The 26,118-nt window shown below is 42.0% G+C and overlaps 1 protein-coding gene across 3 annotated transcripts in view; it reads right to left on the bottom strand.

Moving 5' to 3' along the window:
• LOC114667287 (proto-oncogene vav-like) overlaps positions 1–26,118 on the bottom strand; it is a 151,720-nt gene that overhangs the window by 62,466 nt on the left and 63,136 nt on the right. For all 3 annotated transcript variants that reach the window (XM_028822540.2, XM_028822541.2, XM_028822542.2), the window contains exons 2-7: positions 14,215–14,331; positions 8,666–8,724; positions 8,422–8,487; positions 5,784–5,892; positions 3,349–3,447; positions 623–691 (exon numbers count right to left, since the gene is read on the bottom strand). In XM_028822540.2, the coding sequence (XP_028678373.1) occupies positions 623–691; positions 3,349–3,447; positions 5,784–5,892; positions 8,422–8,487; positions 8,666–8,724; positions 14,215–14,331 (519 nt within the window). The remainder of the gene's footprint in view (positions 1–622; positions 692–3,348; positions 3,448–5,783; positions 5,893–8,421; positions 8,488–8,665; positions 8,725–14,214; positions 14,332–26,118) is intronic.

Below are 26,118 nucleotides of genomic sequence, written 5' to 3'. Positions count from 1 at the left end.
GTGGTAGAACAGGAGATTGGCATCATGAATGTGCAGCAGACATATCTGCAGAAACTGTGTGATGCAATCATCTCAACGTGGACCAGAATCTCAAAGGAATGTTTACAACATCTTGTAGAATCCATGCCATGAAGAATTGAGGTTGTTTTGATGGTTAAAGGAGGTCCTACCCAGAATTAGTTTAGTGGTCCTAAGAATCTGCTCATTGAGTGTACTGTAGATGTCTTTGGAATAGAAGGTGCAATAGCAGTAGTAGTAGCATTGTCACATGAAAACAGAGGGCACAAACTGCCACTCTCAGGTGCCATGATAAACAAGAATGTATTGGAAAGCACAGCAGGACACAAAGATCTATCTTGCAATTCAGAATCCATAATGAACATGGACCAGGCTTAGCATGTTTCTCTTAAGTAGATTATTTCCAAGCTTTAGTGTCCCTGCCAGATGTGCCAGTGCCATGAAGAAAATGCATTTTTTGCCATTGCAAATCCAAAAAGATATTATTTGATGGAAAGCAGCAATTCAAAACCATTTTTGCAAACGTTTCAGGAAAAGAGCACAGAAGAAGGACTAAAGCTTCAGAAAAAACGTTTGAGAACAAAAGAAGAAAAACTGAAAGTACCTCAACGTTGATGAAAATCGTCTCAATATCCTGTGGTTGAAGGAATCGCTGTAGCGGTTTAAGAAAGTGCTAAAGTTGTAAAAAAAGAAGAAAAAAAAATTAAAGATACATCTTGGGCAGCATACTTTGCACGGCTAATGCTCTGTGACCATTTGTGACTCAGGTATTGATCAAAAATTTAAAATCAATGTGGGACTTCAAATTTCCACATAAGTGTGTGCTCACATACTGATCCTTTACAACTTATTCAGACCCCTTCACTTTTTAGACAGTTTGTTTTGTTGCAACCGTATTTTTCAATTCATTTTTTTCCCCTCGTCAAGCAAAACTCCAAAGTGATAAAACACAAATAGGATTTGAAAAATTTTTGCAAATTTATTAAAAATAAAGAACTGAAATATCCCATTGACACAAGTATTCAGACCCTTTACTCAGCACATTGTTGAAGCCCCTTTGGAGGTCATTCCAGCCTGGAGTCTTCTTGGATGAAACACAACAAGCTTCTCACACCTGGATTTGGGGATTTTCTTCTCCGTTCTTCTCCATGCACCACTCAAACTCTGTCAGGTTGGAGGAGACCATCAGCGGACATCTATTTTTAGAGACGTTCGATTCGACTCAAGTCTGGGTTCTTAATGAGCTCCTCAACAACATTCTTAGAGTTGTCCCTATGCCTCTCCAGTGTTGTCTGTCCTGTTGGAAAGTTAACCTTCAGTCTGAAGTCCAGTGTGCTCTGGAATGTGGTGTTCATTTCAGATTTCTCTGTACTCTCCCTTGATCCTGACTAGCCTCCCTCTCACAGTTGGAATGATATTTTGCAGGTCAAGAGCATTGCCTGGTTTCCTCTACACTTGATACTTAGAATTGAAAGCGCACAGTTCAATCTTGTTTTCATCAGACCAGAGGATCCTGATACCAAATGGGCTCCTTTCATTCTGAATACAAGAAAAACTTAGACGTGAGGTAAGGCATGTCCTGATTTTACTTGGACAGGAAAGCTTTTAGATATTTCATCGTAAGCTGTCCCAATCCCACTGTGGGAAGAGAACATATAAGTGTGTCTAGAACCCCTGCAGGAGAAAATTCAGTAAGGAACTCTAGGCAGTTTCTTCCTCAACAATAGAAGGAAAAATTTCCCAGCGTCTGTTGTTTGGAATAGAGACTCACCAGGTACCTTTTGAATGGATCGGTCCAGTGCACTCTGGAGCAGGTGTTCATTAAGGATATCTTGGTAATCTGCTCTGTTCAGCCCTGTTCAGACCAGTTCCCAAGCCCACAGCATGATGCTACCACCACCATACTTCACTGTAGGAATGGTATTAGTCAGGTCAAGAATGTTACCCAGTTTCCTCCAGATGTGACACTTAGAACTGAAAGCAAACAGTTCCATCTTGGTTTCCTCAGTCCAGAGAATCGTGATTTGCATAGTCTGAGAGTCGTTTAGGTGCCTTTTTGTGAGCTCCAGGTGGACTTCCATGAGTCATCTGGCCACTCTGCCATAAGGCCCAGGTTAGTGGAGAGTTGCAGTGGTGGTTGTCCTTCTGGAAGTTTCTCCCATGTCCACACAGGTTCTCCAGAGCACAGCCAGAGTGACCACCTTGGTCACCTCTCTTACCATGACCCTTTCCTTCCTAGCCTGCTCTAGGAATAGTTGTCATTGTTCCAAAACCTCATCCATTTAAAAATTATGGAGGCCATTGTGCTCTTGGGGACTGTCAATGCTGCAAGGATGTTCTTGTAGTCTTCACCACATCTGTTCCTCCACGCAATCCTGTCTCTATGCTTTGCAGGCCATTCTTGTTACCTCTTGGCTTGGTGTTTGCTCAACTGTTGGACCTCCTATAGGCAGGTGGGTGCCTTTACTAATCATTCCAATTAATTGAATTGCCCACAGGTGGTCTCCAAACAGGGTGTACAAACATCTCAATCACGATCAATAGAATGGGATGCACCTGAGCCAATTTTCAAATGTCTTAATAAAGGGTCCGAATACCTGTGTCAGTTATAGTTTAGGTTCTTACTTTAAATAAATTTGCATAAGTTCTGAAAATCCTGTTTTCACTTTTGTCATTCTATTCAATGTTATTTGATTTGGGAAAAACAAAAGAATTTAAATGATATTTGCCCAAGGCTGCAAAATAGCAATATGTGAATATCATGACGGGAACTGAAAACCTTCTGAAGGCACTTTATAAAAACACAAAGATGTTGCCTGGCATTCTGAATTGCTGAAAACGTTAGTCACGAAGGAACACATGTACTGACTTTACTTGGAGAGCAAAGTTGTTAGATATTTCCTCACATGCTATCCCAAACCCAGAGTGGGAAGAGAACATATAAAAGTGCCTGGAGGTTCTGCAGTGGAAAGTTCGAAAAAGGAAGACTAAACGGTTTCTTCCTCAGCAATAGAAGAAAAACATCCCTAGCGTTTGGTGTTCGGAAGAGAGACTCACCAGGTACCCTTTGAATGAATCGGTAGGCTAAGGAAAGTAAACAAAAAATCCTCTTGTTTGATGTGGGAAGTCACCTTATTTAAATAACACCACCTAATATCATCCTGCACATCATTCAAATGTATACATTATAAATGTAAATTTATTATTATGTTCAGAACAATGAACATCATACATGAAAAAAGCCTCGTTGCCATTTCGTTCCTTCAGTTACTGACATGTAAATGTTCATCCACAGGACAGAGGCGCATCTTTGGAACCTGCCAAATTTACCTGTAAAATGGATCCTAGTGTCTCAGTGTACTTCTCCTCTGTTTGTCGAATTTCTTGCAAGCAGCAGTTCTTTTTGTCTATGGGGGTCATCTTCTGGGGCTGAAAGAGAGCAAGGAGAACGTTTAGAATATGAGAAGACATAATTTCAAGAGCATGGAAGCAGACCTTTAACTTTTTGTCGTTTCCTCCAAAAATCACACACACATACCTCATCAGTTTAGCCCGTTCACTTATTTGTTTTGTTTCTTCATTGATGAAGGAAAAATGTTAAGAAGACTTAGCTGCACAGAGAATAGTTTCGCATTCCATGCTTAGATGTTGTCAGTGTGGAGTCTACATGATCTCTCTGTGTCTGTGTGGATTTACCACAGGCTACTTCTCTGTTTACGCGCGTGTGTTTGGGTGACAGCTTAAGGGCTCTACTGACCCACCGAACCAAGGGTTGGTGCTGTGTACTAATGGCTTGTCTCTCTTATTCCCTCTGGAGAAGAGAAGATTGACAGCTGTTCCACCTCTGACGTCACTTCTGTTGACCTGCCACTTACTTCCTGGAACCCACATGACCAGCAGTTCCACCATCTTTGAATTAGTTCTTCATCCAATAGACTGTAGCTGCGGACCTCCGGAGCTCCACTTCATTGAGGAGCTTGTCACTTTATATTATACATGTTTGTAATAATGCCTGGTTACACTATGGCTAAGATTAGGATTAGGGGAGAATTATCTGACTTGAGTCAAGTCAACCAAGTGACAAAACTCTGCGTTCTAATTGGCTGTCCAGCAGAGCAGATGAATCACAGAGCTGCAGAGGTCTGCAGCTGGACTCATCTCTCTACATCGGACTTCCATCTGGAAAGATGTCATCAATACCTTTTGATTTACTTTCTAATGGATGTGCCCCGTAAAACCTTTTTTCATGCCTGTGTCTTGTTTTATAAGGTCTAAAATCCTAATTTTGGACTTGCAAACACTATATTAAAATAAAAGCTGCACGTCGGCTTCATTTACACAATTTTGTTCAAACTAACTACAAAGAAGACTTGAAGGCAAATTAGCTCCACACATCTGCATGCTTTCTTTCTTGCAACCAATAATTTATGACTTTAATCCATTTCTTCATTCTTCCTTAAGTCACACATGTTTGCCATGGGGACAGCTTGAAGGCTCCAGTGGTGGTAATTCCTTACCAAACCGCAAGGTGGTGCTCTTTAATAATGCCTCTTGTCTTCCTCCCTCTACAGACCGGATGATTGGCAGCCCTACCACAACTGATGTCACTTCCAGTGTCCGCCCCCTCTGGGCACGACTCTTCTGGCCGGTATTTAATAGGCCTTCTGTTTGCCTACTTATGCTAGGAAGTATTCCAAGTGGTTCCAAAGGTCTTCCATTTTACAATTATTGAGGCCTGGGGATGCTCAAAGCTTTCAAAATGGCTCTATCCCCCTAGCTCTTATGTATGCCTTGGATTCCTGTCATACAATGTGAAGTATGGACCTTTTATACACAGGTGTGTGTCTTTCTAAAGATGTTCAATCAATTCAGTTTGCCACAAGTGGACTCCAATCAAGTTCTAGAGAAAGAGAACTGAAGCAAACAGGATGCACCTGAGCAAAATTTCAGATTCTGAATGCCTATCTGAAGAGGAATTAAAGCAAACAGGATTCACCTGACCACAACTTGGAGTACCATAACAAAGGGTCCTACTCAGTCTGACAAGACGTGGTTCCAAACTCCTTCCGTTTCACCAAGATTGAAGCCACTGTGCTCCTGGGAACACTCCTAGCTTGAGAAATGGTTCTATCCTCTTTACCCTGCTTGATGCCTCACCACAATTGGAGTTCCTGGAGTTTGTCCTGACATGCAGTGTGAATTGTGGACCTTACTTACACATGTGTGTGTCTTTCTAAATGATATCCAATCAACTCAGTTTGCCACAGGTGGACTCCAATCAAGTTCTAGAAACATCTCAAAAAGAATTAAAGCAATTAGGATGCACCTGAGCACAAGCAAAGACTCTGAATGCTTATATGAAGGAGAGATTTCAGTTTTTGATTTTGAATAAATCTGTAAACCTTTCCAAACACATGTTGTTACTTTGTCATTATGGATTTTTGAGTGTAGATTGATGGGGGAAAATGTCAGATCGATACATTTAAAATTAAATCTACAACACAATAAAGTGACCAGAAAGTGAAGGGGTCTGAATTCTTTCTGAATTCACTGTCTGTATGACATAAAATGTTCTGTTAGGATCTCTGTGTGTTGGTTAATTGTACAGTAAGACAATCGAATGAAGAAGAAGGACCTCCTTTGCATTCCCTGTCCCTGGCCACATTACTCAACATGGATTTTGTAAGAATTGCATTCTTTACTCCAGGTAAGCTTTCAGATTCAACATGTCCACAGAAAGTAATAAAAGCTCCACAGGGACTCACTGTTTCTACTGGAACCTCAGTCCTCATCAGGTCTTCATAGATCTCATCCCCTTCATCATTTTCATCCTCAACACAATCATAGAGATCATCATCTTCTTCTCCAGTGTCACTGCAATGAAACAGATTCAATTTGGTGCTTGTAAAAAGAAATGCAGAGAAAGAGAAATCGCTTCTCTTCCAGTATGTTTTGTAATTTAGGTTTCCAAAACAGACGAATACGAGCAGATATTGGAGGAGACAGCTTTTCTGTCTATTGAAGAGCCACTTTTAGACCCTAATTTTGAAGCCCAAGTTTCATAGCAACCTTTCCCATTTTAATCTTTGCAGCATCATGGTCACAAAGTGATGGATAAAGAGTACTGAAATGTGCATTACTTATAAGGATAATTACAATCAATATGTGAGTGACATACTCGGAGAAGGTTAGGAACTAAAACCACAGCAATCAAACGTCTATCCACTCCCTAATAGAATACACTGGAGGAATTAGGTGGATAGAATCGTCAAGTTTTGTTGGGCATCAAAATTAGAACTTTAGAGCAATCTAGACGAGAACAGGCCATTCAGCCCAACAAAGCTGGCCAGTCCTATCCACTTAAAATTCTTCTAAAAAAAATCAAGTCGAGTTTTGAAGGCTCCTAACGTCCTAATGTCTACCACTGTACTTGGTCACTTATTTCATTTGTCTGAGGCTCTCCTGTGTCAAGATAAACATCCTAATGTTTGTGAGAAATTTACCCTTAACAAGTTTCCAACTGTGTCCCCGTGTTCTTGATGAGCCCATTTTAAAGTCACCGTCTCGATCACCAGGACTAATACCCTTCATAATTTTACACACTTCAATCATGTCTCCTCTTAACCTACTTTTGCTTAACTTGAAAGCCTCATCTCTTTTAAAATGTCCTCATAACTCATCACCTGTAGTCCTGGAATCAGCCTAGTTGCTCTCCTCTGGACTGTTTCTAGTGCTGTTATGTCCATTTTGTAGCCTGAAGACCAAAACTGCACACAGGACTCCAGATGAGGCCTCACCAGTGCGTTATGAATAAAATGTTTCTAATGTTCTAATATGAGGTCATGGCAAGCAAGCATCTATCCCAGCAGCACTGGGCTCTAAGAAGAAAACAGGCTTGGTGGAACACCAGTTCATCACAGCACTCACATACTCATATTATGCCAATTTAATGTTGCGAATAAATCTAAAACTGGTCAGCATTCCACCACCATTGCTCTGATCTGGAACTGAACCCAAATCCATGAAGCAGTGGGGCAGCCTCTGTGACATTATGCCTCTCTACATAGTTATGTTCACAATGATCACCCTCAACAAAGTGCTTGCAGTGGTATAAATGGTCAGTATTTTGTATTTTGTGATGAACTTCCAAGTGAATTTCATATCTACTAGTGGTGATCTGTCTGATCAGCCACAGATTTTTCTCTCCCAATGACTCATATTATGTTCGGTGTATTGTATTGATCTCAAAAAACTATTTTTTCAGTATCTCGTTTTCTAAGCTTTACAGTAGTTTAGTTGTAGCAATACCTTTTGCACAAATATGGTACCTGAGGAAGCGCATGTGCAGTTGTGCAGCCATAACGTAATGTAATCGGCGAGCCACCAGGCAAACTTTAGAAGAACCGGAATAATGGCTTTTAACATTAAAGTATTGCACAAGCAGAGCGAAATTAAGAATTGGTAGAAAAGATGGGGTCAGGATGTAGCAAAGTGTCGGAAATCAGGAGATCATTAACCCAAATCAGTAGTGACCTGTGACGTCACGTTTGCAGCTCTCCTGGGGTCATAAGATACAGTGTGGATGCAGTTCCCCAGGTATGTCTCATTCGTTTCATCCACAACAGTCCTATAATTCTCCAGAAATTACCACTGGGGTGATATTGCCATCAACCCCGGCTAGATATAAGGGCTAATACAGGAGCTGTATTAAATAAAAGAATTATTCCTAACAGAAACACCGTATAATAACATGAAGAACTGTGGAGCACAAAAAGACAATCCAACCACTACAGTCGAAAAACACATCAAACGAGGTCAAAATTCTAGAAATTACAAAAAGCACACAAACAATTATTAATTTAACACTCATCAACTCCCAAATGCTTTCAAAATAAACCACAAGGAATTGTGGGTTGCCTCCACCTTTTGTGGTGATGGGCGGGTGGCCCCGCCTCCTGGGGAACCACCCACAAAACACAAGGAACAAAACACAAGCATAAGGAAAAAAGCAAATAATAAACAAAAGTAACATTATAAATAAATAACTAAAAAATGAATAAACAGGACATGAAACAAAGATTTGATGTCCAGCCAGGGGAGGAACCCTAGCTGAAGTGCAACAATTAGTGCAAACAAAAATTTAAAAGATAAAGGAAAAAAAATTAGTAAACAACTCAACAGAATTTCAACGTCCACCCCAAAATTCATTTAACCACTCTGTCTAATTTGGAATCGCCGATGCCGAAGCCTATCCCAGCAGCATCAGGAACAATACAGGACATGACATTAGATTGGGGTGCCAGTCCACTGTGGGGCACATTGACATCTATGCCCACACTCACTCATATAATCGTGCTTAACCCAATGCGGAGTAGCCAAGTGGGAAAAGAAACACAAACTTACTCCATCTGGTCAGAAAGGCCGCTATAAATCTCTTCATCCGGAAGGTTGTTTTGTGGAAGAAATGGCCTAAGAAGGAAAAAGAACCGCAAAGAATGAATAATCCCACAGGCGACTGAGCCAAGAGACAATGTTTTAGAGTGAACAATCACCAAATCTTTTGACTTGGTACACCAAGTTCTCTCAGGTAGCTCATAGGATACACAGACTTGACAGACTTTAACACCACAAAGGAGTCTGAACTTACGGGATCCCTCGACCTCTGGCAATTGAAGTGTTGGATAAAATGGACAACGTCATGACAACCTGGAAGAGATAAATGACATGAGACTGGTCAGCAACTCTGACAGATTCCACCCGGTCCTGTGGCATCATCAGAAGCTTTTGACATTCACATATCTAAGCAAAGCACAAATGTGTAGATCGTTCTCAATAACTCAAGTGAAGAAATGTCTATTTTTTTTAACTTACCTGTAAACCCTTGTTAACAGAGCAGACATAACGACTTAAAAAGGAAGATCAGACCTACACTATGACGTTCCACTGGCCCAACATGTACATCAAGGAATCACAAGACTGGCCTAAAGCTCAAGTCACTTACAAGCCCAGGAGTCTCTTGGATTCCATCTATTCAGGGACCACACCAGATCAGACACCAAAGATTCATCTGGTTATTAAAACATATTGGATGCCTAAGCTCCTAGCAAGATGAGCTGCTATCCATCCAGGTTGTGTTGGTACCAATTTGTCGCATTCATTTTACTTTGCTTCTGTTTTGGACAAATTTAAAAACCTTAAATTGAAGAATATTAATACTGTATAAGGCATGTATAAGTATAAACTTTCTCTCCTTCTTGTCTTGGTGTTCTGTCTTGTCACCCATGATCAAAGAAACACTATTTGGCCAAAAATTTGTGGATGCCTCACCATCACACCTATATGAGCTCGATGGGCGTACCATTCCAAAAACCATGGGTGTTAATGTGGAGTTGTCTCCCCCTTTTGAGGCTATAACAGCCTCCACTCTTCTGTGAAGGCTTTCCAACAGACGTCTATGGGAATGTGAGGTCGATTGGCCAAAAAAGCATTTGTGAGGTCAGATATCGATGCTGGATGAGAAGACCTGGCTCACAATTTGCATTCTGATTCATCCCAAAAGGTGTTCAGTAGGGTTGATGCCAGGGCTTTGTGCAGGCCGCTCGAGTTCCTCCATGTCTTTATGGTGCTTGCTTTGTGCACAGGGGACACTGTCATGTTGGGACAGAAAGGGCCTTCTGCAAACTTTTGCCTATTCAAAGTCTAAAATGTCTTTGTATCCTGTAGCATTGACAGTACCTTTCACTGGAACCAAGTGGTCTAGCCCAAATTCTGACAAACAGCCCCTTACCATTTTAGATACTTTGCAGACCAGAAGGTAGCATTGTCCAAGCATCTGACAAACCCAGATTCGGCCGTCGGACTGCCAGAGAGTGAAGTGCGATTCATCCCCCCAGAGAACATGTTTCCATTGCTGCAGATTTCAATGGTGTCTTGCTTTACACCACTGCACTTGACATTGCACATAGTGATCTTATGTTCAGCTACTTGGCCATGGAGACCCGTTTTACAAAGACCCTGATGCACAGTTCCTGTACTGATGTTGCTTCCACTGGAGGTTTGGAACTCTGTTGTGAGTGTTGCAATAAATGGTAGGTGATATTTATGTTCTTCAGGACTTGGTGGTCCTCCTCTGTCAGTTTGCAACTTTATGGCCTAGCTGTTGTTGCTCCTAGACACTTCTACTTCATAATTATAGCACTCACAGTTGACTGGGGCATAGGTGGCATCCTATGACAGTGTCATATTTAAAGTCACTGAGCTCTTCATGACCACCCACCCTGTTTGTCAATGGAGATTGCATGGTTATGTACTTGATTTTATACACGGCTGCAGCTGACACACCTGAATTCAGTAATTCGGAGGGGTCTCCAGACACGTTTGGCCATATTGTGCATAAGAGAAAGGAAGATATCAACCCTGACCAAAACAAATGAGTATGTAGACTTAATCATCTATATGCCTGATATGTAGCTTTTCATATAAAATGGATTGCTATCTCCATAGAGTTAATACATTTTAGCCTTTAAATTTGTCACCTTCTTCCATTTGCTAGATTAACTATCCATCCATCCATCCATCCATCCATCCATCCATCCATCCATCCATCCATCCATCCATCCATCCATCCATCCATCCAACCATTTATTCATTTTCAGAATGCACTTATTAGCTTACACAAAGGGGTTCTTGTGATAGCACCACGTTTAAAGTCACCGAGCTCTTCACTGCAACCCATTCTGTTTTGTCAATGAAGATCACATGACTATGTGCTCCATTTTGTCCATGGCTGCAGCCGACACACCTGAACTCAGTAATTTAGAGGAGTGTCCACATACCTTTGACCATATTATGCATAAGAGAAAGGAAGATATCATCTTTGACCAAAACAAATGGGTTTGTCTGGAAGATATGCCAGAAGGGATCCTACTCTGTTGGACCCTTAACCTGAAAATTGTGCTCTGAACCCAAACCCCATTCCCCAAAGGTCAGGTGAAAGACAATTTCACTTTCAGGATTAACAAAGTATATCAAATCCAGCAGCCACACCACATGCACTTCAGAAGAGATCATCCACCTGAAGCTAAACCTGCTAAGGCCCGACCAGTACTTGAAGAGGAGACAGACCACCCAGGAAAAGCTTGAGTTGCTGCTGGAACATGTGTTGGTGAGGCCATTAAGGGGTGTTTACCCTGTGGTCTGAATAAGGATCCCAATGCCCCCTAGTGCAGTGATGGGTACACTGTGATATAAAAATGGTGCCATCCTTCAGATGAGACATAAAATTGAGGTCCTGACTCTCTGTGGTCATTAAAGATCTCTGGGCATCCTTCGTAATGTTGTGGCTAAATTGCACACCATGGCCTTGTCATTCTGGCCCCCTAATCATCCACTGTCTCTAATTGACTAACCATCTCTCATCCTTTCTCCACCTAACAGCTAATGTGTGGTGAGCATACTGGCATAAAAATGGCTACCGTCACATCATCCAGGAAGATGCGACGCATTAGTGGTGGCTGAAGTGGCTCCACACTTACTATGAGTAGTGAGGAAAGCACTATTTAAATGTAAAGAATTATTATCATTACTAAATAAGAAACAAATGTAGACTTAATCATCTGCAAGTCTAATATGTAGCTTTTCATATAAAGTGGATTGCTATCACCATACAGTTAATATATTTTTGCTTTTAAATATGTCAGCTCCATCCATTTTCTTTATTAACCATCCGACCATCCAAGAATTTATTCATTTTCTGAATGCACTTGTTGGATTAGACCGAGGGCTTAGCACTGCAGCACTTGGGCCAAGGCAGTGATCCACCCTGGACGGGGTACCACTTTATTACAGGCCATGTCACACCAGGTGGTCTGAATGTGGATCCCAGTGTCCCAGTGCACTGATGGGTTACACTGTGATGTAAAAATGGTGCTGTCCTTCGCATGAGGTCCTGATTCATAAAAAAGATCCTTGGGCATCCGTCATAGCAGAGTTAGCCTTCACGTCTTTGAAAGTTTTACAGAAAAACGGGAGTATCCAGACACAAGGAGGCCATGCAAACTCCAAAACTAGGCTGGAGGGCCTTCGAGCCCAAGCTACGGCATGCCGTGCTTTAATTTGTACTTCATTCAGTATGTCGTGGTGCACAAACAAAGTGCTTTAAACTGAAAAAATCAAAAACATCTGAATTAACTGAGTGAACAGAATGTTGTCGTCAGCTAGAGAAAAAGAGAGAGACGTCTTGATAAGTGACTCCCCTCTGCACTGCGCGGCTCATTATCGCGCATCTGCAGCCCAGCGACGGCTCCTTGCTGGTTGTGAGGTTTTCATGTTTCCTGCTTTGGAGGCCTCCTCCTCCTCCTCCTCCCACAGGCTTCCTCTGCAACAAGTGAGGTTCAAATGAGGTCCTATTGAGTGACATGTGAAGCTGCTGTTCATAGAGACTGAAATGAGAATTAGCAGTCAACACTAAGATTCAGGGCAAAGGGCTGCAGAGGTGAAAGGGTCGACTAATCACACACACGAGAAGTGGATATCCAGCTGAAAAATGGATTCATCTCCATCCAAGTTTTCATCCACTTCAAGCTATGGGCCTCTACGTTATGAAAGTCATGCCAGTCCAAAATTAGCCACACATTGCCATCTTGTAAATCCATATCCATGGTTCAGCATATCCATAGACCGCAAAGGAATACCCTGAACATTCTACCCAGAAAGCACTTCACCCAGGATCAAAAAGAACAAGGATGCAGCAGCACCGTGATGTTCTGTAGACCACAGCCAGGAAAATGTTTCTACTTCATGTAATTTTTGTGTTTCTTTATAACTATACTGAAATACAGCACACTGAGCTTAGAAGGGAAAATATTTCATATTTATGTCAGATGGAACTGGGTGGCATGGTGGCGCAGTGGTTAGTGCTGCCATCTCACAGATTCCTCATCCACTTCTCTTCATGCATGAATGGGTATCTGTAATCCCCAAAGATGTGGAAGTTAGGTTAACTGGCCATGCTATATTGGCTGTTTGAGAGAGTGATATGTGAGCAGTGTGATGAGCTGGCCCTATGTCCAGATTGCCTACAGTCGTGTGTATGACGCTGCCAAGATAGGCTTCAGCACCCACGTTTATTCATGGGGTTGAACAAGTTACTGTATGTTATGTTATCATAGGGAACTTTCCAGAATGAGTTCTAGCATAAAGGCAACCAATGCTATTTCCATGTCCAAGAATCAGAAAATGTTTTATAGCATAATGTTTAATTTATATTGTCCCTTTTAGAGTGACCCTGTGATAAATTACTGAACAATGCAGTCAATAATGGAACTTTATCTAGATTACTATGTCCAAGTGCTTTCAAGAGAAATCAGTCTTTAACTCATTCATCCAACCATCTCCCTAATCCTTTTACCCAGGGCAGGGGGGTAGCTGGAGTTAATCCCAGCAATCATAGGGTGCAAGGCAGGGACAACACCAGGAGAGGGGGCCAGACCATCACAGGAAGAACACGAACACACACCACACACACCTCGGTTAATTTAGTGTTCATGTCTTTGGACTGTAGGAGGAAACCTGACAGAAACTGACGCAAACATGGGGAGAACATGCAAACTCCATGAAGGGAGGACCTGGGGTGTGAATACTCTATCATATAGTGGCTTTTATCTATCTATCTATCTATCTATCTATCTATCTATCTATCTATCTATCTATCTATCTATCTATCTATCTATCTATCTATCTATCTATCTATCTATCTATCTATCTATCTATCTATCTATCTTATCTTGCCTACTGTACTAAAATGAATATCTATCTATCTATCTATCTATCTATCTATCTATCTATCTATCTATCTATCTATCTATCTATCTGTCTGTCTGTCTGTCTGTCTGTCTGTCTGTCTGTCTGTCTGTCTGTCTGTCTGTCTGTCTGTTCTAAGTGCCAGGGAGTCCAATCACAATTCGTTTCACTGAGCAATTAATCTTTAGTTTTTACTGCATCGGTCAAAGTAAGTTCTAGCATATAAGCTTTTCTAAAGATAACAATCAGTATTCAGTCTAAATAAAGCACCTCTCATGGTGAGAACTTTATATGATAACCAAACTTTAACTTATAGAGGATTGTTTTTAGATATTTTGAGCCCAAAGGTCCAAGAAATTCCACAAAAGCAACAAATGAGGAGTGCGGCAATCTCACCCTGCCAAAGTCCCGAACATCAAACAAATCAAAGGCTTCAAACAGCTCGTTCTTCTTCATTCCAAATTTTTCTTGGCAAGCATTTAGGAATGTCCGAATATTCTTCAGGCACAAAAACTGCAACATAAGAAAAGGAAAAGAAAGATGGTTTATTATTAGTATACAAGTAAGCACATTGCAGCCTGTGAAGTAATGTACTGTATATTGGAGATTGCCACAAATTGCTATGAGAAGCTAAGAATAATCAGAAATTAGGGCACTGTGCCTGATGGCAAAGCGAAAACCCATTTATTTTATCGCCATCACTGTCACCCTTCATCTTGTGAGTGCCATGGAGGACAGCATGACCTTTTGTCAAGCTGGAAGATGGCAAAACTTTTCAAAAAAGTTTCGTCTCGTCGCAGGATTTTTTTTATATAATAGAGAGATATTGTTAACAGAAATGGAAAGCTCATTTGTTTTGAATGCCTACCTCCCGATCATATTGACTGGTCAAGAGGCCCACTAGCACCTTACTTATTGGCTAACATTGTACTTCACTTAATATCAACAAAAGCGAGAACTTAGAGACATATGGTACCAAAAATTAAAAAGTCAAAGTAAAGAGACCGAAACATCAAAAGGGGGAGAGATGTCCTTGGATGTGTGCATAATCGAGATTCTTCAAGAAGAAGAAGGTCAGATCACCCGTGCAGTTTCATAGAGCACCTCTAAATAATCCTGAGGTACTCTACTTGTGGCTCAAAAAGCTATGAATATCAGTGTAACTACGGAACAAGGGTCTTCAATCAAATGATTGTTCACGTCTGTGCACAAAAACATTTTCCAGAGGTGGCTTACTTAACGATATTTAACTAAAAATACATGTGTTTGCGATTTAGTAAGCATATAACTGGATGACTTGGACTATGCAACACAATGTACGTTTTGGTTTTTTTTTTTGGGATATTTTTGATATTGTTTGCTGTTGTTTAGTGTTGGTTGCCATAGAAACTTATTACAGCTGAAACTTTCCTATCTCCATTCTGCATGAAAACAGGTTCATTGAATTTTCCAGACGTCACTACAAACTACATAGAGTAAGTAACATATAAAGAAATATCACTTTTGGGTGAAGTATTCTTTTAAATGAGATATATTTATTGCTTATAATCTAAACAGTGTCCAGAAGCCACTAAGAAGGCTAACAGAATGTAAGGTTATATAGCGCCCTGATGTGCGGAGTACAAGTCACAGGAGGTTCTGCTCAACCTTTATAACACACTGGTGAGGCCTCATCTGGAGTACTGTGTGCAGTTTTGGTCTCCATATTACTAAAAGGACATAACAGCACTAGAAAAGGTCCAGAGAAGAGCGACTAGGCTGATTCCAGGGCTACAGGGGTTGAACTATGAGGTAAGATTAAAAAAGAGCTGAGACTTTACAGTTTAAGTAAAAGAAGATTAAGAGTAGACATGACTAAAGTGTTTAAGATTATGAAGGGAATCAGTCCAGCGGATGAGACTGTGACTTTAAAATGAGTTCATCAAGAACATGGGGACACAATTGGAAACTTGTTAAGGGTAAATTTCACACAAACATTAGGACATTTTTCTTTACACAAAGAACAATAGACACTTGGAATAAGAGACCAAGTAGTGTGGTAGACAGTAAGCCTTTAAGAACTTTCAAAACTGAACTTGATGTTATTTTATAAGAACTAAGTGGATAAGACTGGCAAGTTTTATTGGGCTGAATGGCCTGTTCTCATCCAAATTGTTCTAATGCTTTAATATTCTATATGTAGTTGTATAGAAACTACAATACTGTACTTGTAAATAATGCTCACTATTAAACATCATAAAAGTATAGTGAAGCGTGGCTGCAAGTGGTTGCTACTACTGCCTCATGGATCACTGTCCTTATGGAGATTGCAGGTTCTCCATGTTCCTGTATGCCCTCTGGTTTTACTCTCGTATCCAAAAGACGTGTGTGCCAGGTAGATAGGGCGATTTTAAATTGGCTTAGTATGAGTATAAGTGAAGGCGTGTGCATGAGTGGACCTGCTAGTGGTCGCCTAACTTGGTCGCCCCTTTGCCCAGTGCTGCTAAGATGGGCTGAAGTCACATATGACCCTGAACTGTATTATTGTACATGAGCTTGACAGTATTATTGTGTGTTGATGTGACGTTTGGCCCCTTGTGACTATTATGCTGGACTATAAGCCACATGATCGCTCATTCAGTCCCCACCACTTCCTCACTATATGAAACAGAGTGACTCACATACTTCATCTGTCACTTAGAAAGCAGATAGTTGAGTGACACATGGAGCCCTCATGCACTGAATATGTTTGTGCCCTCAAAGTTACTGTGTAAACCTGAGTGAGTTTCTCAGCTTGCAGGTGATCACAGTGGGGTGTTGCTCAATACGCTAAAATGTGATATATAGGATTAAGTGTTTGTTCTGCATGCACAATGCTAACTTCCTCCTCTATAAAACGTTTTAGGGTGATGTTTGTTGCCATACTATAAAATAAGCTTTCTGCACTCACTAAACTGTTACAATGCATGTTCTTTTTTTAATACACCCTGCCCTGTCAAGGCTTTTCTGAATGTTGTCCTCTCTGTGATAGTAACGTGAGCCAGACAAAGCTGACTCATACAGGTGGCAGGCAAAGCAAAATAAAATCTATGACTTCACTTGTGCTGTGACTAAATGGAGCTCTCAGAAGGCTTTCTGTTGTACTCGGTTGTACACAGTGATGCAGCAATATAAGTGACGGGCCTACAAAATGACCTGCCCGAGACAACAAAACTCCTATGGGAATTAGCCTGTGTTTCAATTGTGTAACGCTGGCTTTCGATTTAAACAATGAGTTCAAGTCAGAGAGATATGTCATGGGCTAGTAAATGTACTGTATACTGTATCATGGACTGTAAGTGAAGATATTATATGGTGCCTTTCATACTGGTCTATCTATCTATCTATCTATCTATCTATCTATCTATCTATCTATCTATCTATCTATCTATCTATCTATCTATCTTGCAATGAACTACCAGGAACCGTGAGAGACTCCGTAGATTTATAGGGCAGAGGGCAGTTCCTTGTGGTGATTGGCAGGTGACTCCGCCTAATGGGGAGACCAATCACAAAACACATGGGACATCACCAAGGCATAGTGCACAAAGCACATAAAACTTTGACCCAGAAGTAAACACAAAATACATAAAATGGGAGTATGAATCCCAGCCATGGGAGGAACCACAAGCTGAAATATAACAGCATGTGCTTGTAGTCTCTGATGACTGACCATAAAGTATTAATTGTATGAAATGAATAACACACAAGATTATGAAGAGTTTGGGACCCATGAAGGGAGACCCCCATATAACAAATAAATTAGAATAAAAACAAAAAAGAAGCATGCAGTAAATGTGGTGAAGTCCTTTTTCAGATGCGAGTCTGTCACCGATCTATCTATCTATCTATCTATCTATCTATCTATCTATCTATCTATCTATCTATCTATCTATCTATCTATCTATCTATCTATCTATCTATCTATCTATCTATCTATCTATCTATCTATCTATCTATCTATCTATCTATTATATAGTGCCTTTCACTATCTATCTATCTATCTATCTATCTATCTATCTATCTATCTATCTATCTATCTATCTATCTATCTATCTATCTATCTATCTATCTATCTATCTATCTATCTATCTATCTATCTACTGAGGTCTGGTTTGCCCAAATTCCATAATGTGTTTCCTTGCCCGCTCTGGAGCCTGGCCTGAATACTCACTCCTGGAGTGTTTGCTGCTAGTGGGCTAAAATCCAACTTTCTAATTGCTGAAAAAGAAAAAAGAAATCTCATCAAAAAAAGGAAGTTTTCAGCAAAATTTGCCTAGGTCATAAGATGTTAAAGTGGTGCACCAGAGTATTTTTCAGTCAGCTAATGCTTAGTGACAGTTAACTGTAGATGCCAACATTCACAAGGCGTATGCCTGACATAGACTATTGACATTCTTCCTAAGAGTGGTCCACCAACATAGATCCACACCAAATGCTGAAAAGCAACAGTTCACATACATTTGCCACTCAGAGATATGTAATACTGGATGACTTTCCTCAATAAATGAATGACCAAGTATGATATTTTTGACTCATTTCCTTAGCTGGGTTCTTCATATCTTCTTTTAGGACTCGTGTGAAAATCATTTTTATGCAGGAATATAGAAAGTTCTGAAGGGTTCCCAAACTTTCAAGCACTACTGTATAAAGTGTGTGCGTGTGTGTGTGTGCACAAAGAGAGGTGAGATTTGGCAGAAAGCAAACATTCCGGAAAATGTTCAAAACCACACCGCCAACACAGTTTAAATGTTACCGTGGTAAGACAGCCTATGCAGAACAGGCCTCTCCGCATATTAGCACTTCACTTGGTGTCAAGCCAAGAAAGCTGTACACCTTAGTGATTTTTTAATAGCATCTTTCACAGTGAAATCCACTTCTTGTAAATGTCATGCTATGGTTTTACTGACAGTACAGCAGCACCGTTTTGAAAGTTACAACATAAATTTATGAACTGATCACCTAGAAGTGACAAAGGGAGCATGGGGGGCATTTAAAGCTGTCATCATGCTCCTGGGATTAAGCTCTTATCATTTGGACTGTAAAAGTACTAATGTGAGATCCAGCATCTTCTACTGTCCAGGAACTCAGTGATGCCCTGGTCCAGATCTGGGAGGACACCATCCGTCGTCTCATTAGGAGCATTAACCCCCCCGACATTGTCAGGTATGTATGCAAGCATCAGACCATCACTGACCCACCACCAAACTGGTCATGCTGAACAATGTTACAGACAGCATAACGTTCTCCACGGCTTCTCCAGACCCTTTCACATCTGTCACATGTGCTCAGGGTGAACCTGCTCTCGTATGTGAAAAGCACAGGGCGCCAGTGGTGGACCTGCCAATTCTGGTATTCTACGGAAAATGCCAATCGAGCTCCACGATACCGGGCAGTGAGCACAGGGCCCACTAGAAGGACGTCGGGCCCTCAGGCCACCATCATGAAGTCTGTTTCTGATTGTTTGGTCAGAGACATTCACACCAGTGGCCTGCTGAAGGTCATTTTGTAGGCTCTGGCAGTGCTCATTCTGTTCCTCCTTGGCCAAAGGAGCAGATACTGGTCAGTCCTGCTGATGGGTTAGGGCCCTGTCCAGCTCTCCTAGAAGAACTGCCTGTCTCCTGGAATCTCCAACATCGTCTTGAGACTGTGCTGGGAGACGCAGCAAACCTTCTCGTAATGACATGTATTGCTGCGCCATCCTGGAGAAGTTGGACTACCTGTGCCGACTCTGTAGGATCCAGGTATCACCTCATGCTACCAGTAGTGACACTGACCGTATCCAAATGAAAAACGAGAGACAAAACAGATGAAGAGGGAAAAATGTCAGTGGCCTCCACCTGTTAAACCTTCATTCCTGTTTTGGGGGTCATCTCATTGTTGCCCCTCTAGTGCCCCAAAGCAGCTGAAACTGATTAACAAGCCCCTCTGCTGCTTAACTGACCAGATCAATAGCCCAGAAGTATCAGTGACTTGATGCTATACTCGGATTCAAAAGTGTTCCTTTAATTTTTTTCTGCAGTATATATATATATATATATATATCCATCCATTTTCCAACCCACTGAATCCGAACACAGGGTCACGGGGGTCTGCTGGAGCCAATCCCAGCCAACACAGGGCACAAGGCAGGGAACCAATCCCGGGCAAGGTGCCAACCCACCGCAGATATATATATATATATATATATATATATATATATATATATATATATATTCTATGATCTGCTTCTCGCAACTGAAATGAGGGCACCGTGGCGGATGTTAGCTGACTTGCTGACCAACCACAAGCGTTACCTGGTAGGTAACCACCCATACAATCAGATTGTGACACAGACTTCGAATGCCGTGAATGTAATTACCCCGATCTACATGCTGTCAAATGAATGAACCACATGCCGTGGTGCAACGTTAGGGGCTTCGCCGCTGACGTCCGAGGTTCAATTCCCCGAGAGGGGAGTGCAGTGAGTGTGTACGCCTGATGAGCCCAGAATTAGGGCGAAACACGTGTCACGTACTCTTTGCATTATTTGACAGTAAAATATTTCAACCATTCTATGATCTGCTTCTCGCAACTGAAATGAGGGCACTGTGGCGGATGTTAGCTGACTTGCTGACCAACCACAAGCGTTACCTGGTAGGTAACCACACATACAATCAGATTGTGACACAGACTACGAATGCAATGAATATATATATATATATGTATATATATATATATATATATATTGTACCAAAAGGTACTATATGTGCGCCTGACCCGACACAGATGTACATGGAGGCACATATAAAATCAACAAATTGCTTTTATTTTTTCTGCAGCTGGAGGGCACGTCCTCCCCATGTCCCCCAGCCACAACAAGGTCCCAAGTGCACAAAGCACCACAACACAACACAATACAATACAATACTCTCCTTAGACACCACCACTTCTCCTCCTAGCTTCATTCTCCTCCTGACTCTGGCCGTTGAGTGGTGGCCACTGGCTCCTTTTATCAGGCACCTGGAAGTGCTCCAGGTGTTTGATTGCCGACATCCGGCTGCACCTCCGGGTGTGGTGAAATATAACTGCCCAGGAGGGCCCAGCAGCCACCACTTGAGGAGCCAGAGTCAGGAGGAGGGAGACAAAGTTGCCAGGGAGGAGTGGAGGATTCTTTAAAAGAAGATTTGTGTTTGTGCTTGTGGGGACTGTGTTGTGTCTGTGGGTAAGGGGAAGACGAAGAAAATAAATAATTATTTTTTTTATTACGTGTGCCTGTGGTGTCAGTCTATGTCAGGTTGGCGCTCATATAGCGCCTTACACAATATATATATATATTGTGACAGACAGGTAGACATTGTTGGTTCAAACCCACACACGTTTATTTACAATATTTACAAGTGAAAACACAGCACACAACCCAAAACTCTCCCAAAGTCCAGGCCACACCACGATGCCTTTCTTCAGGTCTGCCTCCACACCTCTCCTCCTGAGCTCTGTCTCTCTTCCTCACGACTCCAGCCATCAAATGGAGGGAGGCGGCCCCTTTTATAATCACCCGGACATGCTCAAGGTGCCCCCCAATGAGCACCGGCCGGCACTCCCTGGTGTGGCGGAAGTGCCAGCTGTGCACCCGGAAGCACTCCGGGTGTCCCTGATCTTCTTCCCCCCAGCACTCTGGGTGTCCCTGATCTTCTTTCCCCCAGCACTCCGGGTGTCCCTGATCTTCTTCCCCCCAGCACTCTGGGTGTCCCTGGTCTTCTTCCCCCCAGCACTCTGGGTGTCCCTGGTCTTCTTCCCCCCAGCACTCCGGGTGTCCCTGGTCTTCTTCCCCCCAGCACTCCAGGTGTCCCTGATCTTCATCCCCCCAGAACTCCAGGTGTCCCTGATCTTCTTCCCCCCAGCACTCCAGGTGTCCCTGATCTTCTTTCCCCCAGCACTCCGGATGTCCCTGGTCTTCTTCCCCCCAGCTCCACAGGCATCGGTGAGGACCCCTGGCGGTGACCACGGTCCCCAAAGCCACCAGGGTGGTCACCCCCTCATGGTCCTGTCCTTCAGGGCATCCCGGCTGGGTACCACCCCCAGCCACTGGCCACAATATATACATGAAGATTATACTTCTTATATAAATATATAATATATTTATAAAGTAACACTTACCTTCTGATCTGGTTAACGTAATACAGTATATCACCATGTAAATTTTTCAGAATTTCTCTAACATGGCACTCTATGAAGAACGACTTTAGTGGTCACTACTGTTAGCCTGTCAGCTTCAGAAGAGTCTTTTGCAAAGTTTCAGTTTAGTAACTTATGACGCAGCTTCTGCTTTAGTTTTACTTAAAGGTGTCATACTTTCATTATAGACAAAGCTAAATGTAAATAATGATTTCACACTTCTGTCCAGAGGTTACAGTAAATGAAGTCTTTACATTGGCCTCTGATGTCCTCTTCTGTGGCTTTACCTTTGATTCAAGTTTAGGTGCCTTTCACTCAATCAGAACTCATTCTCTGATTACAGAATTATGTTGCTTCGAATATATAAAAACTTGATTCATTTTGTAGACGAGTTGCTGTATAAGGAGTGCTTTTTAGACGTAGACCACTTAACCAGAATGTGGGGGGTGTTGTTTGTCTGGAGTTACTCAGGCCAAGGCTACTTTTAGCTTAATGTTACTATGCATCTAAGATGTGTTAAAATCTAAATTGTCAACGTAGACCTCAGTGTATTCTGCATTAATGTTTGCAGTGCCTGCATGATATCGGTCGATGTGATTTTATTTTATTGATTGTTCATTCAATAAATTCAGATTTTTTCATTAAACTGCCATTTACATGTCTGTGTTTGGGTGTGCGGGCCGAGTCAAGGCTTTGTGCGTTCATGGGGTCCCTTAAATAAAATAAACAATACACCATCATGAAACACTGTGAATCTGCTTCAATTTTAAATTAATTAATATATTATTAATTAGTAAAAGTAAATTGTTAACATTTCATATAAATCAGTAATTCTGTTGGATTATACAATATCTACTGTCAAGGTTTCTTCACATGACGGGCGGCCTGTGCTCTGTAGCGATGGCCGATTTGTGAACGATTTGTTCTTTTTGAATGAGTCTCGTCAGTGAGTCATGTGAACCAATTGAACCAAATGCTGTGGTGCAACGTTAGAGGCTTTGCCTCTAGTGCTGACATCCGAGGTTCGATTCCCTAAGCAGTGGGGTGCGGAGAGTGTGTACACCTAATGAGCCCAGAATCAGCGTGAAACACGTGTCACATACTCTTTATTTTCTTTTTTTGTCCTCACAGGTAGCGCAGTGGTAGTGCTGCTGCTTTGCAGTAAGGAGACTGTGGAAGATTGTGGGTTCACTTCCTGGTTCCTCCCTGTGTGGATAGCGCTTTGAGTACTGAGAAAAGCGCTTTATAAATGTAATGAATTATTATTATTATCAGTGAGCACGAATGAATTGATTTACTGGAACTCAGTGGGAGAGAACAAGTCTAATGGTTTACTGAGGTGTCCCTGAAAGCTCATCCCTCGGAGTCCTCTTTCATGACGACAGTCTAAACAGTGCAAGAATGCAACTTCAAACTGTTGTCCCACCCCACTTATTTGCCAGATTGGATGCCTTCTGACTTTCTGTCTCTTTCCTGAGATGAAGACACACCAGCATGGTTGCCATTTTGACACAGATGATGCTATCAGGTTGGAACACCAGTGGGAGAAACGCATTCAACTTCAGGAAGGGTACATTGAAAATGCGCCACTCCCTTCCCAGGTAGGCACATTTCCAACCAGACGCCCCTCATATACATCACCTTTACCTATAGATACTGCACTATTGAAATGAAGTTCAGATCCTGATAGGTCCACATGTGTTGAAAAAGTGAAAACATTTTGCAGGGTGTACTTACTTTTTCACACGAGTGCATCTTGAAAATGCCGGACCATACTAACCTCCGATAATCGGTACACATTATCAGTAAACGCATAATTTAAACCTTTCACCTTTCGAAAGGCACTTTGAAGTGGCGCACTTCACTTTATCAATTTGTAGATACAGCGGAGAAGACCCTTTAGTGCGCTCTTTGGGGAGGGGTGGGGGGCTTTAAAATGTTGCATGATAGGCTTCTGTAATTGACTTAGCAGAGGAGTTATATAAAAGGAAGCTGATAATTCAGAGGGGCGGCATGGTGGCGCAGTGGTAGCTCTGCTGCCTTGCACTAAGGAGACCTGGGTTCGCTACCCGGGTCCTCCCTGCGTGGAGTTTGCATGTTCTCCCCGTGTCTGAGTGGGTGTTTCCTCTGGGTGCTCCGGTTTAATCCCACAGTCCAAAGACATGCAGGTTAGGTGCATTGGCGATTCTAAATTGTCCCTAGGGTGGGCTTGGTGTGTGTGCCCTGCGGTAGGCTGGCGCCCTGCCCGGTTATTTGTTCCTGCCTTGCACCCTGTGCTGGCTGGGATCAGCTCCAGCAGACCCCCCATGACCCTGTGTTAGGATATAGCGGGTTGGACAATGACTGACTGACTGATAATTCAGATGCCTTACATTCAGATATAAACCAGGGTGAAAATGTGTTACAGACACTGAGTGGGGGGGTTAGCATCTCCACCCCGAGCCCATTCCAGTCTCAACATTAAATACATTATAACACCCTGTGATGGACTGACGTTCCTGTTGGGATGTTCTCCGAACCCTTACCAAGCTGGGAAGCCATGGCAGTGAGTTGGCACAAAGAAGGTGAAGAAGTTCCCTGCTTTTGCCAGACAACTGATAAAGCATGTCAAATTGCCAACGGGCAGGGATGGACTGAAGACCCTTTCCCAGCTAGGAGGTTAGAAGGATGGGAGGACAGGGGCAGACAACCTAGCAGGGCTACATAATTCCCCGACACGCTAGGTGGCAGCCATGAGGCATGCTGGGAATTGGAGTCCCATAGGGGCAGCCTTGTGGATGCCACCAGGGGGTGCTGCAGGAATACGTGGTCCCTACTTTGTGGAACTTCCATTTGACCCGGAAGTGCTTCCAATGGGTTAATCAACTCTCTGGTCTAAGATCATAGGAGCCGCTCGACCTCATCCGGGCGAGTTGGAGTCGAGAGGAAGAGGGAGAAAGCTCACCTGGGAGGAGTGGAAGGAGATAGATAGATAGATAGATAGATAGATAGATAGATAGATAGATAGATAGATAGATAGATAGATAGATAGATAGATAGATAGATAGATAGATAGATAGATAGATAGATAGATAGATAGATAGATAGATACTTTATTAAGAGTAAGCATTATCAATATTTGAAAACCTTTTTGGTATCCTTTTATCAAGGTGGCTGTTTCAAAGTGAACAGCATGTTACAAGTGCGCTACATTTGCTTTTATTTTAATCCCAATGAAGCCTTTGGCAGGTGAAGTGACGAGAGACACGATGACTCAGCCGTGAGCCCTGAGCTTAGTGGTTTTCAGAGTCGCCCTAAGATGTTTTTCAAGTACAGTAGAATTGTTTTCAGATTTATCGAGTATGAGTCCTGGCAGGTGAAGTGATTCACTCAGGGTTACACAATGAGTCAGAGGTGGGTGGTGAACCTTGTGGAGTCCATCACAGTGAACTCCATTGCAAAGCATTTTAAATATACGGTACACACAAAGGAAGCAGACGTAAGTAAAGAGACTTATGAAATGTGTCCATTGGAAGGATTTTAGACGAAAACCCCATTCGTCTATGAGAAACAATCATCAAACACCAGGCAGTGGACATTGTTAAATGTTATGAATATCTAGGGGACAATCAGTGACACCAAATGGATTTCTAATGAAAATACAGAAGCCAGAAGTCCTATCCACTTAATTCTTCCAGAATAACATCATGACGAGTTCTGCAGGCCCCTAAAGTCCTACTGTCGACAACACTACTTGGTCACTTATTCCATGTGTCTATTGTTCTTTGTGATGTTCTCTTTAATATCTGCATTTTTAAAAAGAAAACACAATAGTTTGGATGTTGCCTTGGATAAGCCTAATTAGTAGATGAAGGTGAATGCTGTCCTAATTCCCATCTAGCCATTGGGGTCTAAATGCTAGCTGGCAGCCTCCACATGCTACGGGAATGTGGCACTCATGGACACTTTTGGAACATTTAAATGTTTCTTTTACATAGCATTTTGAAAAGGGAACACCATCACGATTCACTATATCAAGCAAGTATGAAAATAATAAAAAATACAGAAATCTAGTGTTAGAAGATATAGTAGATCATTTGTGCAAGTCATTTTGGGTTTATAATGAAAGGCACTATATAAAAGAAA

The sequence above is a fragment of the Erpetoichthys calabaricus genome, chromosome 17 (assembly GCF_900747795.2).
Source record: "Erpetoichthys calabaricus chromosome 17, fErpCal1.3, whole genome shotgun sequence".
NCBI lineage: Eukaryota > Metazoa > Chordata > Cladistia > Polypteriformes > Polypteridae > Erpetoichthys > Erpetoichthys calabaricus.
The sequence above is the reverse complement of the archived record's forward strand: the minus strand, read 5'-3'. Positions and strand labels throughout refer to the sequence as shown.